Source organism: Trichogramma pretiosum, unplaced genomic scaffold, assembly GCF_000599845.2.
Source record: "Trichogramma pretiosum strain Unisexual culture from Peru unplaced genomic scaffold, Tpre_2.0 scaffold135, whole genome shotgun sequence".
Taxonomy (NCBI): domain Eukaryota; kingdom Metazoa; phylum Arthropoda; class Insecta; order Hymenoptera; family Trichogrammatidae; genus Trichogramma; species Trichogramma pretiosum.
In genome coordinates this window covers 180,110-204,661 of record NW_019640813.1, presented here as the reverse complement: position 1 = coordinate 204,661, position 24,552 = coordinate 180,110, and the positions used below count along the sequence as shown (strand labels likewise).

The 24,552-nt window shown below is 38.3% G+C and overlaps 1 protein-coding gene across 1 annotated transcript in view; it reads left to right on the top strand.

Moving 5' to 3' along the window:
- Positions 1-23,430, top strand: part of LOC106653994 (tubulin beta chain-like) — a 29,987-nt gene extending 6,557 nt beyond the window's left edge. Inside the window, exons 2-4 of the mRNA XM_014373675.2 lie at positions 14,640-14,748; positions 20,470-20,969; positions 21,754-23,430. Of these exons, the coding sequence (XP_014229161.2) occupies positions 14,640-14,748; positions 20,470-20,969; positions 21,754-22,455 (1,311 nt within the window). The 3' untranslated portion in view covers positions 22,456-23,430. The remainder of the gene's footprint in view (positions 1-14,639; positions 14,749-20,469; positions 20,970-21,753) is intronic.
- The last annotated feature ends 1,122 nt before the right edge of the window (positions 23,431-24,552 follow it).

The window sequence follows — 24,552 nt, the reverse complement described above, 5'->3', positions numbered from 1 at the left end:
TTACTAAATATTAGATTGGTATATAATGAAGGTTCATCTTTGAATAAGTAAATAAGCGAGCGACCCCTTAGTAAGCGTTAGTGTTGCGTTATCATTTACAAGCGTGTAAATGCGTTAGGTTTATAGAATATATGGGTCATATCAGAAATGAGTTGATAGGTCCAAAAATGACCTATCAACTAAATGCATTTCTTAAAAGGACATGAAAAAACCAAACTTTTCATGTGTTTAAAAAGTGCCATGGTTCCTTCCTTCAAAATCTACAGCTGCTCAAAGTTAGAATCTGAAAACTAACTTTTTTCTCCATAAGCCCAATGTAGCTCTGAAAAATAAATCAAACATAGTATTTTTATGTATTTTTTGATAAGGAATTCATTGGTGATATGTAAAAAGGGATTCAGATACTCTTACACCATTAAAAATCAAAAAAATGCATTTTAGGCCTAAAATAAATGTGTTCGTCCTCTTGGATTTGCCTGAAATTAATAGAGTATCATCACAACATCAAAATAAAGTCCTCTACCAAGTGGCATTATCGGTTGGCCAATATCGAGGAAGATATATACCATGAAATGCGGTAATCTTTCACTTTTACATTATGATAGACTGAATGTCGACTATCGATACTGCCTAGAGCAATGAACTGCATTAAACACTAATTTATATTTTTAAAGTTCAATCACAAGTACTTTCTGCGCAGAGTTTATATTTAATACCACTGTGAATGAAACAAACGCTAAAGTAATATTCAATCCAAACAGTGCATACTAGTATTACTTATCTAGCATAAATGAAGTTATTAATTGATTACATATGAATAAGGTGTGAACTCTGTGCAGAAAGTACTTGTGATTGAACTTTAAAAAGATAAATTAGTGTTTCTAGCTTGCTTTTAATGCAGTTCATTGCTCTAGGCAGTATCGATAGTCGACATTCAGTCTATCATGATGTAAAAGTGAAAGATTACCGCATTTCATAGTATATCTTCCTCGATATTGGCCAACCGATAATGCCACTTGGTAGAGGACTTTATTTTGATGTTGTAATGATACTCTATTAATTTCAGGCAAATCCGAGAGGACGAACACATCTATTTTGGGCCTAAAATGCATTTTTTTGATTTTTTATGGTGTAAGAGTATCTGAATCCCTTTTTACATATCACCAATGAATTCCTTATCAAAAAATACATAAAAATACTGTTTGATTTATTTTTCAGAGCTACATTGGGCTTATGGAGAAAAAAGTTAGTTTTCAGATTCTAACTTTGAGCAGCTGTAGATTTTGAAGGAAGGAACCATGGCACTTTTTAAACACATGAAAAGTTCTGTTTTTTCATGTCCTTTTAAGAAATGCATTTAGTTGATAGGTCATTTTTGGACCTATCAACTCATTTCTGATATGACCCATATGTAAAATAGTGTGAAAAAATTAAAAAAATTATGTATAAAAAATAAAATAATTTCTGTGAACCTAAGATAAATTAATGACTGTTAACTGATATCAGTGTGAAAGAGTTCAAAGAAGTCAAAACCAAAACACAAAAATATATGTTATATTCTATTTAAATAGAAAATAAAATCAAAAAATTATTTTGTTAAAATTTTCGAAATATTTTATCAAAACAAAAAATTTTTTAATTGATTTTACAAAAAATATCATTGCTAGAATTAAATTGTGTTATAATTAATTAAATTATTTTGACAATTCAACTAAATATTTAGTTAACTCGATTATATATCGTGTATTATTATTCAAATTAATAGTTTGTTTCTATAAAATATTTTGTAAATTTTAATAGAATATTTCATAGAATCAATGAAATTAATCAATTGATTGCCCGCGATGAAATAATTTCGTTGAAACAATGAAGCCTTGGTTGATCGGGCCAAATATTTTTCTCAGTGTAATAGCGCGTAATTCTTTCTCTGTAATATTTCACCATGTCCAAATTAACATAGAACGTTGATTTAAGTTGGCTACATTGTTCAGATAGTTCAGGTTGTCAAAATAGAAAATGTAGTCCTTTTTTTCACAGTATCTCACCAAATGTAGTTAGTATAAAATTGCTATAACTACCCTCAAACATACAAACATACAAACATAAAAATTAAAAATCCGAATTTCACACATTCAGAAAAGTTATACGCGTAAGACTAGGAATTTTTTAAATAAAATATGCGGACGAAGTCCACGGATTATTCTGGAATTTAGTTATGTCATATAGTACACGAAAAAAAAGTGTCGAAGCCGATATTTTAGATTACGATATCGCTCGTAGCCTTCATAATCCGCAAGAACGTTTTTTTTTTCTATTTTTACCGATTTTGAAGCTATGACTTGTTTTTGACAAAACAAACCCCCTGAAATTTTTTCAGTTTTATCGAAAGAAGTAACGGAGGACCTAACGAAGCCTTAAAAAATATGAAAAAAATTTTTCTCATTTTTTTCATCGAAGCTCATAACATTGAATTTTTCAGATTTTTTCATAGAGGGTGTCTAGCATTTAGAACTTAAAAACGCTATTTTTAACATAAATAGCTTGTAACAGCCGGAAATATGACTAAAAAAATATTATAAAATATTTTCTGAGTTCCTTTTCAAAAATTTAAAACTTTTTTGTTCTTTGCATTTTTTCGATTAAAGCCGTCCTTTTCGGCCTAGAGCAAAAAGTAGTTAAAAAAACCAGCTTTCAGGTCCCTCAATGTCTTCAGAATGATCTTCGATCTTTGTATTTTAGCGATTAATCAAAATAATATCGATCCGAAGTACACGCATATACTGCACGCCGATCGACGATCGTCGTCGAGTTCAAAACGTTTATTCATTTTACGTTTACGTGCCCCGCGATCATAATAATATGGCTTAAAAGTCGCGCGAGATTCTTTACGCGTGAATGAAGATACATCGAGAGACTGTCGGAAACGAGGTGAACCTATATGTATTCGCGGGTATCCGTTCTTGTAGTACTTCGCACCGTATGTTTGCGCGTCGCGATCGAATGAACGACTGAATGAGATATCTTGTTTGTTTTGCGCTTCCCCGCGTGCGTTGGTCAGGTCGATCGACCACCCATTCCTCTTTTCTTTTTTTTTTCTTCTTGTTTCTGCCCGGTGCTTATGTCTTTGCAACGCCAAAAAGACGATTTAAGAACTTTTACGAAAAAAATCAATAAAGTCCATTTTTTTCGATGAAAACGAAGTCGTAGGGCAAAACTGACCACGGCATTCGATTCTTTAGACAAAGATACGTAAGATAATGTTTAGCCTAGATGGATTTACTTCTCAAAGCGAAATTTGTAATTTATTTTACGGATGAGAGATTTATTTTTGGACCGCTTTTTTAAATCTTTTAACAGTGGTTCCTGGTATGATCGGTCTACTTTACAGAAATAATTCAATTGTCTTTTCCATGCCGAGTCTTTGAAAGAGAAAATTAATCGAATCTGCGGATACCAAAAGTCAAGTGAAATCGACTCGTGCAATCGCCGATATCAATTCCGTTGAAAATCGAAAATAAGTTCCCGATCGAGCTTGAAAAGTAATTCGAGCTTCGATGCAGACACGAGCAAGAATCTCGAATAACGTCTCTCGAGTTCGGCTCTCTTTCTCAAATGGAATATTAACGTAAGACATAATGTAACAATCGAAGCCTGCTTGCGATCGCGATACAACCGATTTCAAAGAGGGAAAATGAAAAAAAATAAAGAAAATCGAGGAGCGCATTCGTATCCAATCGAGAAAGTGTCCGCGTGTGCACCACAAGCATGCCTATTATACACATATATATGTGCACTCGTAACTCGGTTGGCGAAGCTATACTTGGCGCGCGGCGCGAGCTTTTTCGCGGAAAGTCGTACAGGCTGCACCGCGACGCAAAATTCAATGGCCTGTGTTACGCCCGTATATATTCCTATACGTATTCTCGAGCTGTGTGCTGTAAAATCGTTATTACCCGTATATGTATAAGTAAAAATATTTTCGCTTACTTACTTACTCACTTACTTACTTACTTGGCGCGTATGTGCGCTCGATACATAATGTACATCGTATCGATGCGTGCGCGTCCACTGAACTCGTGTTGCACCAACGCACAAATAAACGCGTCTCCTGTACGAGCCCGAGCCAAGAGCCCGATGAATGAACGTTTTTATGAAGATTAATTAGAAATGATAAATCAAGCGCGGAATGACCGCCCGGACGAGCCGAGTCAAAATTTATACGATCGTCATCTGCCGCCTCGTATATAATGTGAGCCGAGAGAAGTCGAGGCATCGTTTCTTCGTGCGTACACATAAATCCGTACTTACGCTCGTGTCGCATCGTGCGTATATACTTTGTAGCGATAATCCCCCGAGCTCGTGGTGAACATTGCGTGGCTCAAATACTTGCTCATATTCATATATAGGCGTATTATGGGCGCTCGACGCTCGAACACGTAATAATCACGACTGGATCGATGGAATATTTTCTTCGCTCGCTATACTTACTCACTCGGAGACTCGTCTCGAAGTTTTTCTATGCATTACTAGAACCTTGCGCCTTTTGTATCAAGTCGAGCTTTCGAGCAAACACACGACGAGTTGTACACACACGAGCCGACGTGAACGCAAACGATTCATATCGGAGCTCCCGTTGCTTTATTTTCATGCGCAACGCGTTTCTTCTCTCTTCCTCTTTCTTATCCTTCATCATTATTATTATTTTACTTTTTTTTATCGCCAGCCGAGTCCCGCATGGCGCGAGCATATATATAACGTCGTTTTACAGCCACGAGGCAAATTTCGCTCTTGCTCTAGTCGTGAAACTTGGGAATGTTAAGTTTCATTTGTAATTGATTTCATTAAGGCGCTTCCCGAGTGTCATGATTGCACGATATAGGCCGAGATAAATTTAAGCTAGAGAGTGCGTGTTTATTGGCCGAGTAGGCTGGCTTGGCCTTTCTGAGAACGTTGACCGCGAGGGTTTTTTTTTTTTTCTTATTGCCTTAGCCTCTTCTTCACGAGCTAACGGATGAATTATCGAGATAGACACTTCGCTCGCATACCATAAAGCTCGCGAGTGAGCTTGGAGCCTCGATATTTTCGCTTTAAATATCAAAAGAATTGTTACTTTCCGGATCGAAGTGTTTTTTCGACTTTTTTAAAACAATTCTTAGAGCGTCGAAAGTGACTAACTCGAACGTGTCGGAAAGCTACGACGTGCTTTTCAGGCGAGATTTCAGAAGATGGTTTATTCGAACACTCATTCGAATGAGTTGATCTCCGAGTCAGTAGCTTATAGACAATATGGCTTTCATTTTGAGACGTACGTACGTACAATGGCAATGCCCCCTATTTCTGAATTTGCCAATTATTTATTCGCGTCAAAGGCAATTCTAAGAAAGGTACACGATTCTTGGTCATTAGAAAAAAAAAATGACGACCATGACTCGTTGCTGCAATAACGCGACTCCGCGTGCGCAGACGACCGACATGGATTTTTCAATCGTGCGCGCATAATAATTATCTATACGCGCGGGACATTATTGCGCGCCGCACGCGCGTGAATTAAATAATTCATAAGCTTGCAGTGCATAATGTACCGTACGAAGTATGTATACGGTAGGGGCGCACGCTCATCTATATGCCGCCGTGGGTTTTTTTTTTTTTTTCATGTGAAACATCTTCATCGGCGTTTGGTATGAGAGGTAAACCCGTGAAAAACGAGCATCCGTGCGTCCGAATATGTAGTTGTAGAAACTGAATGATTAGATGGAAAGAAATGCAGCGTGACCAATATTAACATAACATAATACAAAGATAACGATTCAATGTAATACCGGATTAATCAAAGACACCAGGAGTCAATGTGATGAGATTCTAGTTGGAACAACAGAAATGAAATGGGGGACAACAATTATGCATGATATAGTTCTCAAAACGGGCTCTTATGCAGAAATAGTCCTTTACGATACTATAGTGGCATAAGTAACACTTTTTGGCACGGCGTAGTTTAGGGCCCGAGCGCAGCGAGGGTCCTAATAGCTGGGCCGAAAAGTGTCCCATATGTCACGAGTATCGTACAACATTTTATAGCACTGTGCTAAGTTCACATTTATGCCCCCTTTTCTGACCCATGAGTTCGCATCACACTCGCATACGCTCGTGCGCTGACCTCACTTCGCGTTACCAGAAAGTGCGACTTATGTCAACGAAAAGCGACTCCTGTTACCTCCTCTCCTACCGGCTGAGCGGAGAGCGGCCGCGCGCGGCCGGAATACTTCCGTGAAACCACGTTTTTTGCTACTTAATTGTTCATAACTTTTGAACCGTCTGAGTCTCCAACTTGAAATTTTTTTTAAAACATTCGTTAATAGATTACCTATCGATTGCGATATTTATAAACAAAATCGAAGAGAGTATACTAACCGAAAAATTGAGTTAACTTTAAAGTCAATTTTCTCCATGAAAATTAACTTTTTTTGAAAAACCGATACCACCATTAGAAGGAACAGACCAACATCTATCGGAATGCATGTGCGCAATATTTTTTTTCAGGCCCAATTTTGCCGGCCACGGCGAGTTAGCAAAGTTGCGATTAAATTAATGCCCTGCGCAAGCGTACTGTCTGGTCGTGCGTGGAATACGTCTGCTATGACGCAATCAAATGTGGCGATTGCGCCTAGCCGCCTATAAACTCGAAATTTTTTTGATGGCGCGCCGAGTTCATCTGAGTACATTAGTATAACACATGGCGACACCAAAGAGTAGTTCGTTGCATAGTAAGATCTGACGCGTCGACCGCATCAAGTAATTGAAAAGAATAAATTTTACTAATTACAAGATATAGTGTATCTCCATGCGAGTGTGTAAAAAAGATGTCTATCGAAAGTTTATATTCCGAGGCAGGTCAAAGAAAACTAGAAAGATTGAAGAATTTACGAGAACAAGTAAATTGGGAAATGGAAGAAGCACGTGTAGGTTTTTACTGGCAACTGTGTAGGTTAATCAATGATTGGAAGAGTCGACTTCCGGATCTCCGAGAGATATTTCGACGGGAAGAAATTGATTGGCTGCTCACGAAGTGTGTGAAAATTGGTCCCAATGAGTTAATCAAATTTGTGATAAGGACAGGATACAGAGACGAGCCCGACCTCGATGAAGACGGTAAGCCACTTTTGTGTCGCAACACACCAATACTTTATGCTGCCAGACATACGATCCGCGATTGGATATCCAAGGTTCGTGAGCTTTTTAAAATTTACGACAAGTTCGACGTGAACTACACCAACGAATCTGGATTCACACACTTCCATGTGGCCTGCATGTCTGGCTGCGATGAAATCGTCGAGAAATTTCTCGAGCTCGGTCATGATCCCAATATTTCCATGAAAGAAACAGGTGATACGTCACTGCACATGGCCTTGAAGAGCAGACACACGAAGACTATTGAATTGCTGCTGAGAAATGGCGCCAATCCGAATCTAGTTCTACATCTCATTAGCAGTAAAGACATCGACGATGACGTGGCGGAGAAATTCTTCAAAATCTATGATGACATCCAGCAAAAAGTGCAGGTCGACGCTCGAAACAAGTCAGGCTACACAGCTTTGCACTTGGCTCTGATGAACGGTCGAAAGAAGGCGTTTGAATCACTGTTAAGAAGAGGCGCGGATCCGAATTCGAGCACAAATGAGGGATTGATATCTCTACATTGTATTGCATTGCGAGAAATAGATGATGACTTGATGGAAAAATTTTTTCAGATCTGTGAAGAGATCCAACAGACGGTACAGGTCGATGCTCGAACCAATTTGGGTCAAACACCATTGCACACAGCCCTGTTCAGAGGTAAAGAACAAAATGTCAAAGATCTACTTCGAAGAGGCGCCAATCCGAACTTACAAACCGTGAACGGATGGACAACTTTGCATATTATTAGTAAGACCTACGACGACATTGAATTTGTTGAGAAGTTTTTTCAAATCTGCGATGAGATGCAGCAAAAAGTGCAAATCGACGCTCGCAGCGATTCGGGCGACACAGCTTTGCACTTGGCTCTGCATAACGGCAAAAAGAAGATGTCCGAATGGTTGCTGAGAAAAGGCATAGATCCGAATTCATCCAACCAAAATGGATCGACTCCCCTGCATATCATTTGTGAAAGAGAAGCCGATGACGACGAAAATTTTGCTGAGAAATTTTTTCAAATCTGCGAAGATATGCAGCAGACAGTGCAGGTCGATGCCCTTGACAAATCGGGTCGTACACCACTGCACTTTGCTTCGCACAACGGAAACTCGAAGCTGGTCGAATCACTGCTGCGACGAGGCGCCGATCCCAATTCGGCTGATGAAAAAGGAACCACACCTTTGCATAATATTTGCAATAGACAGCAAGACGATAACTTAGCCGAGAAGTTTTTTGAGATTTGCCAAGAGATGCAGCAGAAGATACAGGTCGATGCCCAGGATAAGTCGGGTAATACGTCTTTGGATTTGGCTCTGAAGAAAAAGCACCGGAAGTTGGTCGAATCACTGCTGAGGCATGGCGGGATCCAAATTCGTACAATGCAGAGAGATTGACACCTTTATATATTATTTGTAAGGAGTACGACGACAACGAATTTGTGGAGAAGTTTTTTCAAATCTGCGATGACATGCAGCAAAAAGTGCAAATCGACGCTCGAAGCAAGTCAGGCAGCACAGCTTTGCACTCGGCTCTTTTTAACGGCCGAAAGAAGGCGTTTGAATCACTGTTAAGAAGAGGCGCGGATCCGAATTCGAGCACAAACGACGGATTGATATCTCTACATTTTATTGCAATGCGAAAAATAGATGATGACTTGGTGGAAAAATTCTTTCAGATCTGTGGAGAGATCCAACAGACGGTGCAGGTCGATGCTCGAATCAATCTGGGTCTAACACCATTGCACTTTGCTTTGCACACCGGTAAGCCGAAGATCGTCGAAGCACTGCTAAGAAGAGGTGCGGATATAAATTTGGTTGATAACGCTGGATGCACATCTTTGCATTTTATTTGCATTAGACAATACGACGATGACTTGGCGAATACATTCTTCAAGATCACCGACGAACTTCGGCAAACGGCGCCGGTCGATGCTCAAGACAAATACGGTCAGACTCCGCTGCAGTTTGCTGTGATAATTCTTTCACCGACTGTAGTCGATGTACTCTTGGATCATGGAGCTGATCTGTCCAAGTTTGTTTTTCCCATTAAAAAACTTTTCCGCAAAAGTTTTGACGAAAACGACCGCAAATGGGATAAATTGAAATTGGCGTCTGGCACTCTAGTAATTGTCGAGCGCCTTGAAAAAAGTGGATACGATTTGAGCCGAAGCGACGCCTTGACGATCATTAAATTGTTCTTCAAGTACGGATTGTTCGAAAAATCATCGGATTTATCGGAAAAATGTTGGTACGACGAAGAGGAGTTCACGAGCAAAGCCAAAGAGATAATTATCATTCCGAATCTGTCTCTGTACGATCTAATCCAGTTACGACCGGAAGAGGAGGATAAACTACTCACATACACCAACTACTTCGAGGTCGAGCGATCAAACAATTTGGATAAAATCCCCGAACAATATCGCGATTTGTGCTTTAGGCATCTTTGCGAAAAAATGTCGAGAGGATACGTTCAAAGGTTAGCACTGGATTCTCTCGTGGACCTGACACGAATGCCGATTCTCTGCTGCGAAAAAATCATCGAGAAGCTGAAGATCGAGGATTTGTTGAGAATATGCAATGCAGGTGAAATTCTATCTAAGGAAAACAGATCTGAAACATGAGATGCAGGTGGAAAAAGTATTTTTTTCTCTTTCTTTTACTCTTTAAATGATAAATTCTTATATTGTGATTTATATTGTGTAACTATGTTAAGTTTGACAACATAAAAAATAAAATTAATAAAATGAATCGTGTTCTTTTTTTATTTATAGCAAAGAATTAATAGATAAGACTTGAGTTGTTTTTTTGTACCTTTCTCAACTGCCCAATTGAACTTAGTTTATTTTTAAAAAGTCGGTATGACCAACGCATGCTAACGTTAAACGAATGAGCTTAAACTCGACGATCGTCGATCGATTTACGGCACGCGTATATTCGACATTGACCTTACTATTTTCTATTACTACCCACTCTTCATTTCTATGAAACTAAGTATGTGTATTTCGTAAAAAAATTATTGCGTGTAAAAAAATACAGAGGAAATTCGAAGGAAGTGTAACGTAAATCGATTTTTTTTTCTAAACTTTTCCAATTATGAGACTTTTTCCTTCAAATTTAACACTTATTTCGAATTATGTGACCAAAAAAATTCAAATTTTTGATAAACATAAATAAAGTCATCGAAATACGTTTAAAATTCGTATCAATGATCGTTTAGCCAACAGCAGATGTTTTATTTGTCAATACATTGCGTTTACGGATATAATTTCAAGTTTCTTATACATATTGGTCAAGTTATTCAATCGATTAATACTCTGTACCGATGACAAAGTATAGGTGTTTCAGTGAGGAAAAAACCAGAAATTGTAGCTAAATTTAAAAAAGATGCGAAAAAAAAAATTATTCAAAAATTCACGCTGTCAACAATTTTAATTTGAGACAAAGAATAAAGAAAATAATATTGTTCTTAAAAACGTATACGTGGAGAGAGCATTTCTGTCAATTTGGAAGAAGCTGATGATTGGAAAATTTTATTAAAGGATATGATTTCAAACCACGAAGCGAAAGATATTTTCAATGTCCATAAAGGCACTTTATTTTACCAATGTGTTCTTAATAAAACATTGACATTGAAAACAAATCTATAATTATCGCACAATTCGGAAAAATTTGAATTATATATGGCTGCTAAATAATTCGAAATCGAATGGCGGTTCCCAGGACTTCGAATTACGTGATTTCCACTGTATTTACAACAGGTTTTAGTCAATTTAAAATTAGTAGTCGTTCTTGAGCGTAACGCCTTAGATAACTGAAATAAATGAATCGTTGAATCCTGTACAACCTGGATTGCAGTCATTTGTTTATCTCTATCGTGCAAACACCATCGCAAAGTTTCTTTTTGATGAGTAATTAAAACATCCGATTCTCTACGATTTTTTGCGCTTGATTGCAACTAATATGTGGGTCATATCAGAAATGAGTTGATAGGTCCAAAAATGACCTATCAACTAAATGCATTTCTTAAAAGTACATGAAAAAACAAAACTTTTCATGTGTTTAAAAAGTGCCATGGTTCCTTCCTTCAAAATCTACAGATGCTCAAAGTTAGAATCTGAAAACTAACTTTTTTCTCCATAGGCCCAATGTAGCTCTGAAAAATAAATCAAACACAGTATTTTTATGTATTTTTTGATAAGGAATTCATTGGTGATATGTAAAAAGTGATTCAGATACTCTTACACCATTAAAAATCAAAAAAATGCATTTTAGGCCCAAAATAGATGTGTTCGTCCTCTTGGATTTGCCTGAAATTAATAGAGTATCATTACAACATCAAAATAAAGTCCTCTACCAAGTGGCATTATCGGTTGGCCAATATCGAGGAAGATATACTATGAAATGCGGTCATCTTTCACTTTTACATCATGATAGACTGAATGTCGACTATCGATACTGCCTAGAGCAATGAACTGCATTAAAAGCAAGCTAGAAACACACAGCTTTAAAAAGATAAATTAAAGTTCAATCACAAGTACTTTCTGCACAGAGTTCATATTTAATACCACTGTGAATGAAAAAAACGCTAAAGTAATATTCAATCCAAACAGTGCATACTAGTATTACTTATCTAGCATAAATGAAGTTATTAATTGATTACATATGAATAAGGTGTAACTCTGTGCAGAAAGTACTTGTGATTGAACTTTAAAAAGATAAATTAGTGTTTCCAGCTTGCTTTTAATGCAGTTCATTGCTCTAGGCAGTATCGATAGTCGACATTCAGTCTATCATGATGTAAAAGTGAAAGATGACCGCATTTCATAGTATATCTTCCTCGATATTGGCCAACCGATAATGCCACTTGGTAGAGGACTTTATTTTGATGTTGTAATGATACTCTATTAATTTCAGGCAAATCCAAGAGGACGAACACATCTATTTTGGGCCTAAAATGCATTTTTTTGATTTTTAATGGTGTAAGAGTATCTGAATCACTTTTTACATATCACCAATGAATTCCTTATCAAAAAATACATAAAAATACTGTGTTTGATTTATTTTTCAGAGCTACATTGGGCCTATGGAGAAAAAAGTTAGTTTTCAGATTCTAACTTTGAGCATCTGTAGATTTTGAAGGAAGGAACCATGGCACTTTTTAAACACATGAAAAGTTTTGTTTTTTCATGTACTTTTAAGTAATGCATTTAGTTGATAGGTCATTTTTGGACCTATCAACTCATTTCTGATATGACCCATGTATATTAGACCGGAACTTGAAGAATAATTTTTTTTCTTGACTTTTTCGAATGACGAACGACGAGGATCGTTTCCGCGCGTTGCGGTACCTATTCATAACTTACACTCGTACGCGCGTGAAATAAAGCTCGTATTTGTTGTAGCCGATCGCAGTGACCAACGATGCATCTACTCATACGCTGATCGCTTCGAACTTGTTATTATGTATATCATTATGACCCGTGTAGAGCTACACATTTTTCGATAATGACAGAGCTTTTTGGACTGTAAAGCACTTGACTGAATGCTCGGACATCGTGTATTTAAGTATATTTTTCGGGAGCTTGACATTCGAAGTTGAAAATCGAGAGGAGGATTTGAGAAATTTCGGCTGACGCGAATGCGTGTTAACGAGCTTTTTTTCTGCACTAATATAGTCTCGGTAGGCGCGATAGTAATGTAATTTGACTTTTCGCTGAAGAATTACGCGGGATATATTTACCCTCTACACTTGAGTCGACGAGTGTCAGAAAAACATTAGATGAATAAATAAAAACAAATAAGTACATCCGATATCTTCGCCCGCTCGCTAGAAATCTTTGAAAAATCGAAACGATTCAATCAAACGAAATCGGCTCGAGCAATGTCGAACGGTCGTTTCCAAAGCTGCACTCGGGCACGCGGTATATTCGTCTTGGTATAATGTACGAAGCTTGGGCGATCAGCAACATCTCGAGCTGGCTCGACCGCGCGTGTACACCAACAAGTATGCAACGCGCGCAACACAGCGCAGAAATAACTTCAATTGCTTTAATTTTATCAGTCCCCCTCATATATACTCGTCGCGTGTGCGCGCCAACGAATGTGGTATGTATTACGCGATGATACGAATTCATGCGAATAAAGGCAACGATTGAGATGATTCAGCGCCGAGCTGGTATGCGTACACAATATCACAGCGCGAGATCGCGCATCGATCTGTATAGGATCGGCACTCGACAACTCGGTTTTTGTAATTTTATGCTCTTTTACTTTGAGAGCTACAGCTGCGTTAAAACCAGTCAAATTTTCAACGCAAATAATATATATTAAAAAAAAAAGTCAATGGAAGACGTTCACCTGCGTTGAAATATACGTAATGAATTTTCCTCGGTTTATCGCGTCGCAAGCGCACACACGCACGACGACCTACTACAATATTATTATACGCGCACCGAGAGGAGCTCACGAATTATCATTTTCACGCAATTGCGCGACTCGCGACTCGGCTCTTGCTCTCTCTCTCTCTCTCTCTCTCTTTCTCTCTCTCTGCTCTCGAAATAGAAGCTTTTCTATAATTGAAACGAAATGGCGCTAACGGCTTCCCTTGGGCTCCCTTTTGCTCTCTCTCTCTCTCTCTCTCTCTCTCTTGCTTCGGTTATATATAAATGCATCGTGGTGCAGTGCAGCGCGTAGAAAAAGTGCAAAAACAGAAGGGTTTAATCATGCGCGTGTGTCCCAGTAAGCCCTACGCATGTATACGCGACGCGCGAGGCTTTATACGTAAATATTGTATACTCGCGTTATAAAATAGCACTTGTTCGAGTTTTAAATGGGAATTTCATCGGCGACAGGGACGATCTCGTGACTCCACGTTACGCATGGAGCTTTTTTTTTTCAACAGCTCGCAATGCTATTCTACGTACGCAAAACGTTTCGTCTGGGTTGAGCCTTTTTAACGATCGTCTCGAACTATACGCACATACGCGTAATACGGTACAAGAGCTTGCGGTCAATGGCTTCTCTTTACTCGCACACACACACACACACACACACACACACACACATGCGCTTGCATGCTTGTGCAAGCTCTAGCACGGAAGTAGGGAATTGCGTGCGTGCGATGACGCGTGCGTAACGGCGCCTGCATTCATAATTTTATTATTTTCCTTTCGTCTCCGCATCGGGCGTCTTTCTCTTTTAAGAGAGAGAGAGACAGAGGGAGCGTAAAGTTTGGCATAATTTTGACGAATTCTAAGCCCTTCATTTTTCAGAATGGAAGAGAGATTCCCCGTTTCTAAAATAAAAATTAAAATATTTTGTGCACGTTTTCGGATGAAAGACAAAAAAACTTATGAGAGGGTAAAGGTATCTGATCGATATAAATCTCAGAAAATTAATACTTTAGGAAATTATTATTTTTTTTGTACATGTATATGAAAGATTTTAACGGTCTTTTTTCTTGTGTTACAGTTTTGGGAGGTGATTTCCGAGGAGCACGGCATCGATCAATCTGGAGTTTATCGCGGCGAAAGCGATCTGCAGCTCGAAAGAATCTCCGTTTACTACAATGAAGCAACTGGTAATAAATTATCACTATTCATACACCAATCATATTTCGAATCGATAATTGTATAAAATAATTGTTTTATTATCGATGTTGACAAAATATTACAAGAATGGATAATCGTTATTGCGCCTCATGAGTTTAACCCATTAAGTCCCAAGAGGACGTTTTTTCAACCCTTTATTCGTCCACTGTATTTTTGGTAAAAGTGGGGTCAAAAAAATATGCGAGTAACTATTTCTAATATAAAATTTAATGCCCTTTCAGAATCTGATCTAAGATTTCCGAAAAAATGATCAGGTCAAAAGTTACACTTGATTTTACCCAAAAAAACATGATTTTAAAAAAAAAATTTTTTTTATTTTTAGAATTTCCAAATGAAAACCATTAGAATTCTTAGGGGTATCGTGCAAATATCGCGTCCTCGATACCTAAACTAAAAGTTAGTGGGGTTTAGATTGAAAAAATTAATGTTTAAACACAAAAAATGGCGGTCGAAACTAGCAAAATTAAAGAAAACTTACAGAATTTTTACTCAAAAAACGAAGGACTTAAGAAAAAAGTGTATTTTTTAACTTTATTTTCTTCAATCTAAACCACACTAACTTTTAGTTTAGGTATCGAGGACGCGATATTTGCACGATACCCCTAAGATTTCTAATGGTTTTCATTTGGAAATTCGAAAAAACAAAAAAATTTTTTTTTAAAAATCATGTTTTTTTGGGTAAAATCAAGTGTAACTTTTGACCTGATCACTTTTTCAAAAATCTGAGATCAGATTCTGAAAGGGCATTGAATTTTACATTAGAATTAGTTACTCTCATATTTTTTTGACCCCATTTACACCAAAAATACAGTGGCCGAATGAAGTGTTGAAAAAACGTCCTCTTGGGACTTAATGGGTTAATACTATATAGCGGACGAGCTAGCAGTGTAAAAATGAAAATGTATTCAAAGATTTTCGATCAAACTTTCTTCCGCGTCATCCTTTGTAATTAATAATAATTAGACGTAACAACAGCTTCGAGAATTTATATACGTCAACCACGTCTTTCATCGTATTGGAGTATAATAGTTACTCGTCGAGTCGCTATATACACCGCTCTTTATAAAAAGGTTCGCATCTCGCCGGGCTAAAAACAGCAGCCGCGCGGAGATCGCCGAGATATTCCAAAAGGCCAAATTAACTTCTCTCGTTCTCGCTGCAAGGAGCGACTCGAGCTGCTACAAGTCCCGTGTATATAATATATATACACAATATTATACTCGCACATATGCCGAGCACCGAGTGTATAACATATATATAACGATGGCGTATGTGCGCGCGCGTGACAGAAATAAACGCTGGCAGGAATCTTTGCTTCTTCGTGTTTCCGAACGCGGAGCTTTTGCCTTCGTACGTGAAGATGTGTACTTTTGAACCGACTTCGAGGCTTTTGCGACGTTTGAATTTTTTTGTTAAGTATAGAGGCTCGACGCGGTCGTCATCTTTCATTTAGTCACATTAATAAAGGATGAGCAGGTAATTCACGCAATCCAACGTGAAAATTTTCAACTTTAGTTCTGCGAAATCAGGATTTGATTTACGATTTGGACTTGATTTACGAGTCGATTGAAGCAATTTTTTATTATTAAATTTTATAAATGAATTATTATTTTCTAATGTTTGTTCGGCTTGCCTGCGCAATTAAGATACAATTAAAGCTGAAAATGAAAGCTAATTCATTGGCCAAACGGGACAAAAGTCAAGAACTCGATTTTAGTTTTCTTTCACACGGTAGAAGTTTGAAAAATTGCTTTATTATCATGTATGAATAAAATAGAAAAGATAATTTTTTTATGAGTTAGCAGCTCTTTGCCAATAAATTGTTAGCGGTTCTACAGTGCTGATTAATTACGATATCAAATAGTTTTTGAATTAGTATTCGCTAAAGGAAGAGAAAATGTAAAATTATTTTATCGACATAACTATTCGTTGCCGTAGCCGCCGCCATCGGTGTTGCAGCTTCACGTAGAAATAATTAACAATCAGTTCAATGAAAAAAGTGGCGAGCGACAACAGGTAGCCCGCGAGAAGCAAAAAGAAGACGCTCCTGTGCGAATTGTCTGTTCGAATATTCTTCTCGGTTATTCCAACGCTATTCTTGTACTGTGTCCGAGTATTCTGTTCTAGGTGCCTTTGCCACCACCACTGGCTGATTCCCGACTCTTGACTGACACGTATTATTCGATCGAAGCTCAGTGTGAAGGGTGATCCCTGGCGCATGATTAAAACCCGATAGGCTGACCAGAAGCAGGGCTCCGCCTGCTTTGCCTGACTGCTATATAAGTCTGCTACCATTGATTGAATAACGAGCTGTCCCAAAATGCAGCTGACGTTGGCGTAGGTGGTCAGCCAGCTCAAGCACCGTCCTCCGTCATCCGTGAACATTGATTTTTTGCCCAATCTGCGCATACATCGTGTATTGCTCAGAAGTAGTAGTATTTAATGTCATGAGATCGATCGATTGATCGTGCAAAAAAAAAGAATGGTGCTTATCAAGTACATTATGACACTTGTATAATATACTGTTTAATATGCACCTGCGCAGCGTTGGATCGCTGCTGTATCCGAAAGTCATGTCGAATAAGGAAGGATTCATAATCGGTATGAGGCCCGACTCGTCCAGCTCGCTGTACGTCTCGAATCTCATGTAGGCATCCATGTCCAAATTCAAGCTGGTCAGGTGAGCGAGAAACGACGACGAATAGAACGAGGCCACCATCAAGATGCAGCCGAAGACGATCCGCTCCCGAAGTGTGGAGACTTGGGCCGACATCGACGATCCCATCATAAGCAAGCTTATGTCCAGAGGTCGCCAGGACGACAGTGGCAAAGAGGCACCGCCCCGACGAAGCAGCAGTAATGACGCCAGCCAGATAATAGCCACGAGGCAGACGATTAAAACCAGCGACCAAAGCATGCTGCCGCTCAGTTGAAATTCTAGCTTTCTTATTAGTGGTACCAAGGCGCACATTTTTTCCGACAAGATAAAGGTCGTTCTGTCTACCTGTATACATGTTAATTATATGGGCTATTCCACAACAGATGTTGCAGGCCCGAAAAATGAAATTGAAACTAACCATTTACTCTTTAAGAACCCAATGAAAAATGAAAATCCTCAACATCACAGCCCCCTAGGTCCAACCCTCATGGATCTACAGGGGCGCAAAGTTGGATTTTCATGGTATGAGGATATTCTGCTTGTTACTCTGCTTTTCTGGGGGTGCATAAGAAAAAATTTCTAAACCATGTTTTTTCATGTAAAATTTGATGCAGAATTCAAATCTGTACTCAAATAAGACATTCATAACCTCAAAACCCCTTGAAATTGAAAAAATGGTGTAATAGGACATGAAAGTCAAAAAATAAACATGTTTGTATGCCTCAAATTGGCCCATATTGTAATATGTTCATCGATACACTAAAATACAACTTCTGATTAAGTTTGGTAACTGAGTCTCCATTACAGACAATTTTGTAGCTTTCGGAAGCCCAAGAAACATGGTTTTTTCCTCATTTTTCATGTTTTTTGCCTCTTTGCAAGCTACCAAATTGTCTGTAATGGAGACTCAGTTACCAAACTTAATCAGAAGTTGTATTTGAGTGTATCGATGAACATATTACAATATGGGCCAATTTGAGGCATACAAACATGTTTATTTTTTGACTTTCATGTCCTATTACACCATTTTTTCAATTTCAAGGGGTTTTGAGGTTATGAATGTCTTATTTGAGTACAGATTTGAATTCTGCATCAAATTTTACATGAAAAAACATGGTTTAGAAATTTTTTCTTATGTACCCCCAGAAAAGCAGAGTAACAAGCAGAATATCCTCATACCATGAAAATCCAACTTTGCGCCCCTGTAGATCCATGAATGTTGTGGAATAGCCCATATGCATAGTATACAAATTAATACCAGTTATACCGTATTACATATTTTCTCCTTACGTTAGGGTTATCGCCATTTAGATAATATGGGTTAGCCACGACATCCATCCGACCCTGAGGGCCGATTTCGCCCAACAGTCCCGTTCCTGAACCGTTGCGTAGCAACCAGCCCACATCTGATCTGAAATCCAGCTCGATGCTGAAATTTAACTTGCGCACGATCAGGTCAAGCAAATAGATGATCAAGCCCTGGGTTTGTTGCGTCTTCTTGTAGAGCCAAACGAGGGGCGCCTCGTCGACAAATCCCACGCGCAGCCTGTGACCGTGAAGATCGTCGAGCCTCGCGGGAAATAGTTTGCTCGATGGGTCAAGTGCTAGATTCGTATAAACGTGCGTGAAGGGATTGTAATGATGTACCGTCTGAGCGTAATGCATCTCGCGATGTAGTGTCGCGATCTTGCGACGGTGTTCGGAGACTCTCGACGAGATGGCGATGATTGTCACGTCGACCAATTGCTCTTCCCAAAATTTTTGCAATAAATCCAGATATCCTGACGAGGAATTGTCTTTACCATTAAAAAAAAACAACAAAACTCGAAAAGGCGCGGCGAACTTCATCGTTAGGACCTTGAGATTTTTCACGAATTTAGTGTCGATGTCTTCCTCCACCCTAACGTAAAGAAAAAGACTATTCGTTTTTTTCAATAATACCGGTACACGATCCGTGTCGATATTAATCCAAAAACAGGGCAGTCGACTCGCAAAACGCGAGTATATCCAATTCTCCATGCCGGCCAAAGTTTCGCTGCTCCTGGGCTGCTTTTGGATGTCACCATTGCGCAAAAATAAAACTTGTCGAGCGTACAGCTGATCGATCAACGGCTCAATCGTGAGGAAATGCCGATGACTCGAGCTCTCGACGACGACACTTATCAGCGAGCACAAACAAGAAATCAGAACCACCTTCATCATCTATAGCGACCAACGGATGCAGCGACTTAGAGAGAGTGAAGGAAAGAGCCCGGTAAATAGAGCGCGCCACTGTGAGGGAAAAACTACGACGGTCGAATCGATTTGCCATAAAAGTGCGTTATTTACAATTTGATTAGTCGACGAAATTATCCCCTGAATAGTTTAGAGTGTAAAAAGTATGAGAAAGAATTTTAATGGACGCACTTTTGAAATTGTATTGACATAAAACTTTCTGAAAATTTTCAAATGTACTTTTTGATGGATATTTGCAATTTGTACTTGAAAATTACACAACTGAAATCTTATCGAATCGATTTTTCTTCTTTTAAGAGGGTGGGGAGTTAGTGCGCTTCATTTCAAATGTAATTTTAATGATTCATTCTTCGAACATAAACTTAATTGAATTAATTTCTGAATAATACACGTTAGGGTGGAGCTGAAAGCACATATTTTTGAAAATCGCTTAGTAATCATGGACAGCTGATCACGGACAATTAAGTCTTTCCGTGACAATTAAGACAATTAAGACATTATTTATAAAGAAATCAACAAATAAACACCAAGTCAAATCTATAATTTTCATTCATTTACACGAATTAAATTACACGAATTAAAACTGTCTGGTTCTCAAATCGAGTTTTTTTATTGCAATACGCATTAGACACGTAATCTCCTAGTTTCCTAACTCACTGGCCACGAGTTCATTATTATTTTTGCGATGCTCGATCTCGTTTAAAAAATTATCTTAGAAAAATTGAATTGCACGAGTCAAGTCGTTTCAATGTGTTTTTTCGACGAATTTTTTTTTCAAATTAAACATCGATTGCAGTTGCCTCGCTGTCCAACGGCGGCAAGTACGTGCCGCGGGCGATCCTGCTGGACCTCGAGCCCGGCACCATGGACGCGGTGCGCTCCGGCGCCTACGGCAAGCTCTTCCGGCCGGACAACTTCGTCTTCGGGCAGTCGGGCGCCGGCAACAATTGGGCCAAGGGCCACTACACCGAGGGCGCCGAGCTCGTCGACTCGGTCCTCGACGTCGTGCGCAAAGAGGCCGAGAACTGCGACTGTCTCCAGGGCTTCCAGCTGACCCACTCGCTCGGTGGTGGCACCGGATCCGGCATGGGCACCCTGCTCATCTCCAAAATCCGCGAGGAATACCCCGACAGGATCATGAACACCTACTCGGTGATGCCATCGCCAAAGGTCTCGGATACGGTGGTCGAACCCTACAATGCCACATTGTCCGTACACCAATTGGTCGAGAATACCGACGAGACTTACTGCATCGACAACGAAGCTCTCTATGACATCTGCTTCAGAACTCTTAAGGTATAATTAAAATATACATCACAGGCCCTAGTAAAAATTTTCAATAATTACCCAAAAATTACCACTTAAAATTTGTTATTTTATAATTCAAATAAACTTCAAATAATTAAAGAGAATTTTAAATGACCTTAATGATAGTTTAGTTCTTTCGTTTTGTAGTAAAAACATTACCAATTTGAAAATTCTAAATTCGATAATACTTAGTGCCTCCACCACTAGATGGCGAGTACCTTATTTATCTGTAAATCTGCAAGTGATAAAGTAAATGTAATTGTATAAGAAGTTGTATATCATGTACATAGTCATAATTAGATGGTCGAATATGATAATTAATGCGTCTGTTTTAAAGTACAATTATTGACGGTAAAGAAATTATATTCAATATAAGAAATTTAATTTGATGGATGTCTTACATTTCAAATGTATAGAATGAAAGATATAACTATTAAAAGTGCGCTCAAATGGTGATTTACCCGAATTTTTATACAGTCAAAAATGGTAACTAAATTACAAAACAAACGTGGCGTGACCACAAAAAGTTTAAAAACTCGTTCAACTTTTGATTACTATACATATCCACGTTCCTACCACGTTGTACATATTCAGAAACGAAATGCAGGGGTGGACATTTAAACGTTTCTGAAAGGTTCTACAAACGTTTTTTCGACTTTTTTCTGAAACGTTTTAAGGTTTCCAATTGAACGTTTCAATAACGTTATAAAAACGTATCGTGCTATTAGGGATAGAAATTGTATTTCACCAATATCGCATTGATCTTGCGCAGGTCTCCAATCCGTCCTACAGCGATCTCAATCATCTGGTCTCGCTGACGATGTCGGGCGTCACCACCTGTCTGCGCTTCCCCGGCCAGCTGAACGCCGACTTGAGAAAACTCGCCGTCAACATGGTGCCCTTTCCGCGCCTCCACTTCTTCATGCCGGGCTTCGCGCCGCTGACCTCGCGCTCGATGCAGCAGTACTCGGCCCTGTCCGTGCCCGAGCTCACCCAGCAGATGTTCGACGCCAAGAACATGATGGCGGCGTGCGATCCGCGCCACGGCCGCTACCTCACCGTGGCCGCCGTATTTCGCGGTCGCATGTCCATGAAGGAGGTCGACGAGCAGATGCTCAGCGTCCAGAACAAGAACAGCTCGTACTTCGTCGAGTGGATCCCCAACAACGTCAAGACCGCCGTGTGCGACATCCCACCTCGTGGCCTCAAGATGTCCGCCACCTTCATCGGCAACACCACCGCCATCCAGGAGCTGTTCAAGCGCATCTCCGAGCAGTTCAGCGCCATGTTCAGGCGGAAGGCCTTCCTGCACTGGTACACGGGCGAGGGCATGGACGAGATGGAGTTCACCGAGGCCGAGTCCAACATGAACGACCTCGTGTCCGAGTATCAGCAGTACCAGGAGGCCACCACCGACGAGGACTTCGAGACGGAGGACGCGGGCGACGATTTCGAGACGTGCGACCAGGAGTAGAGAGACGAAAACGAGAAGAGGGGCGCGCGCCGCGTAATTTCAACTCGATCTCGTTATACAGTCGAATGGAGAAGGAAAAAAAAATATAAATATATATTTATGGAGATTCGAAAATGCTATTTGAGAGTAATTTTATGAAAAAATCAAAATGAATGATTTGCATGTTATGCTGCGAATGGTTTAAAATCTCTGGAGAATAATTATCTCTCGTTTCGAAACTGGAGTATTTTAATGCATTTTCATCGTATATTATTTTATATTATTCAAAAAAAAAAGCTAATAGTCAAAGGTCCAACCTAAAGATTATCAAGTCAAACTCATCATTGACAATATTATTGTTGAGTGAGCTTAAAAAAAAGATAATTTATACTTTTTTTACTTAGATACCAAATGATTCAGGATGGTAAATGAAAATATTGATAATTGCGACAGATCTGTAAAAAAAAAATTGGACACTAATGAACTATTCGACAATCAAGTTATTAAAATATTATGAGATGATATAATAAAATTGAAAATTAATTTTGTTGTATGGCATAAATTTCTATTTCAGAATGTATCACTTTTTAAAAATTGTCGCCGATACCGACGATTCATATATTTATATTGTTTACAAAATGTTTCGTGTATGATAATTTTAAAATACCAAGAGCACATTTATAAATTATAAGTAAACTAGATTCTAGGTAGAAATAATTTCTAACAATATCAACAATCGAAAAAGCACGATTAAAATTAAACTCGATTAAATTTAAGTTTACTCATGAAATTTTAAAACATATATACCAAAAAAGCGTTGATAATTTTAATTACCTTATACATTAACGCCAAAGTTTGTAAACCAAATTTTTTTTTACGTATTATTGGGTTAATTTTTACACTCATGTATTTATGTATGAATTCGCTGATAAGCAATCATGACGTTTAATTATTATTTTAATAAATAATAGGAAATGTATTCAAGAGAGATGCTTATTTATTTTTGATTGTCTATATTTAACTTTATTACTTAACAAAAATTATTTGAACATGAATTATGTTTTAAAATTCAAAGATTTTTCTAATTTAAACTCGTTCACATATAAGGATAAGATCTGTAATAGTTTACCTAAAAATTGAGTTTGATTACTTACTTTCACACTTTGGGTTTTTGAATAGCTCGCAAAACTAATCGTCGATGAAGCGGTTGCAACATTTTTAATTGGGCAAAAATTGATTGAGTAATTATAATTGAATTATTGATTAAAACTCATTTTATTAGTAATTAAAATTTAATTCTTAATTAAACTGAGTTCACTTGAATTTTTCACCTATTACTTACAACTGAAGCTGAATCAGTCAGCCGAAGTTTGCTCAAACTAAATTTTTGAGATGATCAGAAATGAATTGTCAACTGGTCGTTGTGAACTCGAAATTATTGTTATGCAACTTGAATACAATATATTTTCATTGCGTAATATTGAGTTCGTAATTCATAATTACATTTGATAATACTTTTGGTCACGCAATATGAATATTAAAAGAAAATTATTATTCGTTTGCTGACAAATCGAATTTAATAATCATTACGTCTTATTAAACTACATTAAGTAATAATGCGTTTGACGCGCACTTGAGCAATTAAAAAGTTAAAACCATTGTGTAGTCGAAATTCAAAGACGCACTTCCTGTTTTCAGAATAAACTTTTACTAATGATAGTTGAATCATGATTTGTATATAAATAAACGTTATTGCTGACCAACCGTACAGTCGATATTTTTTGCTGATTTATAATACTTCGCAGTTCAAAATGTTCAGAAAGTCGTGCTTCATTGCGTTCGCGCTCTGCGCACTTGTCGCAGCTACGGTAAGCAATACAGAAAATTGAAGAAATTACATATTTTTTAATGCGATTTTCATTTAAGCTCGCCGAGGGACAACAATTACCAAGTGATGCACCAAGACGGGTAATTTTATCGTTTGATTTTCATTAGTTTCAGGGCAAAAAATATATTTACGAAAAATCTGCATTTACTCGTAGGTGGCTCGAGATTTGGCTAATCCTTTAGCGATACCAGTCGATTTTGCACAAATTGGGGGCCAGGCTGCTAAAGGAA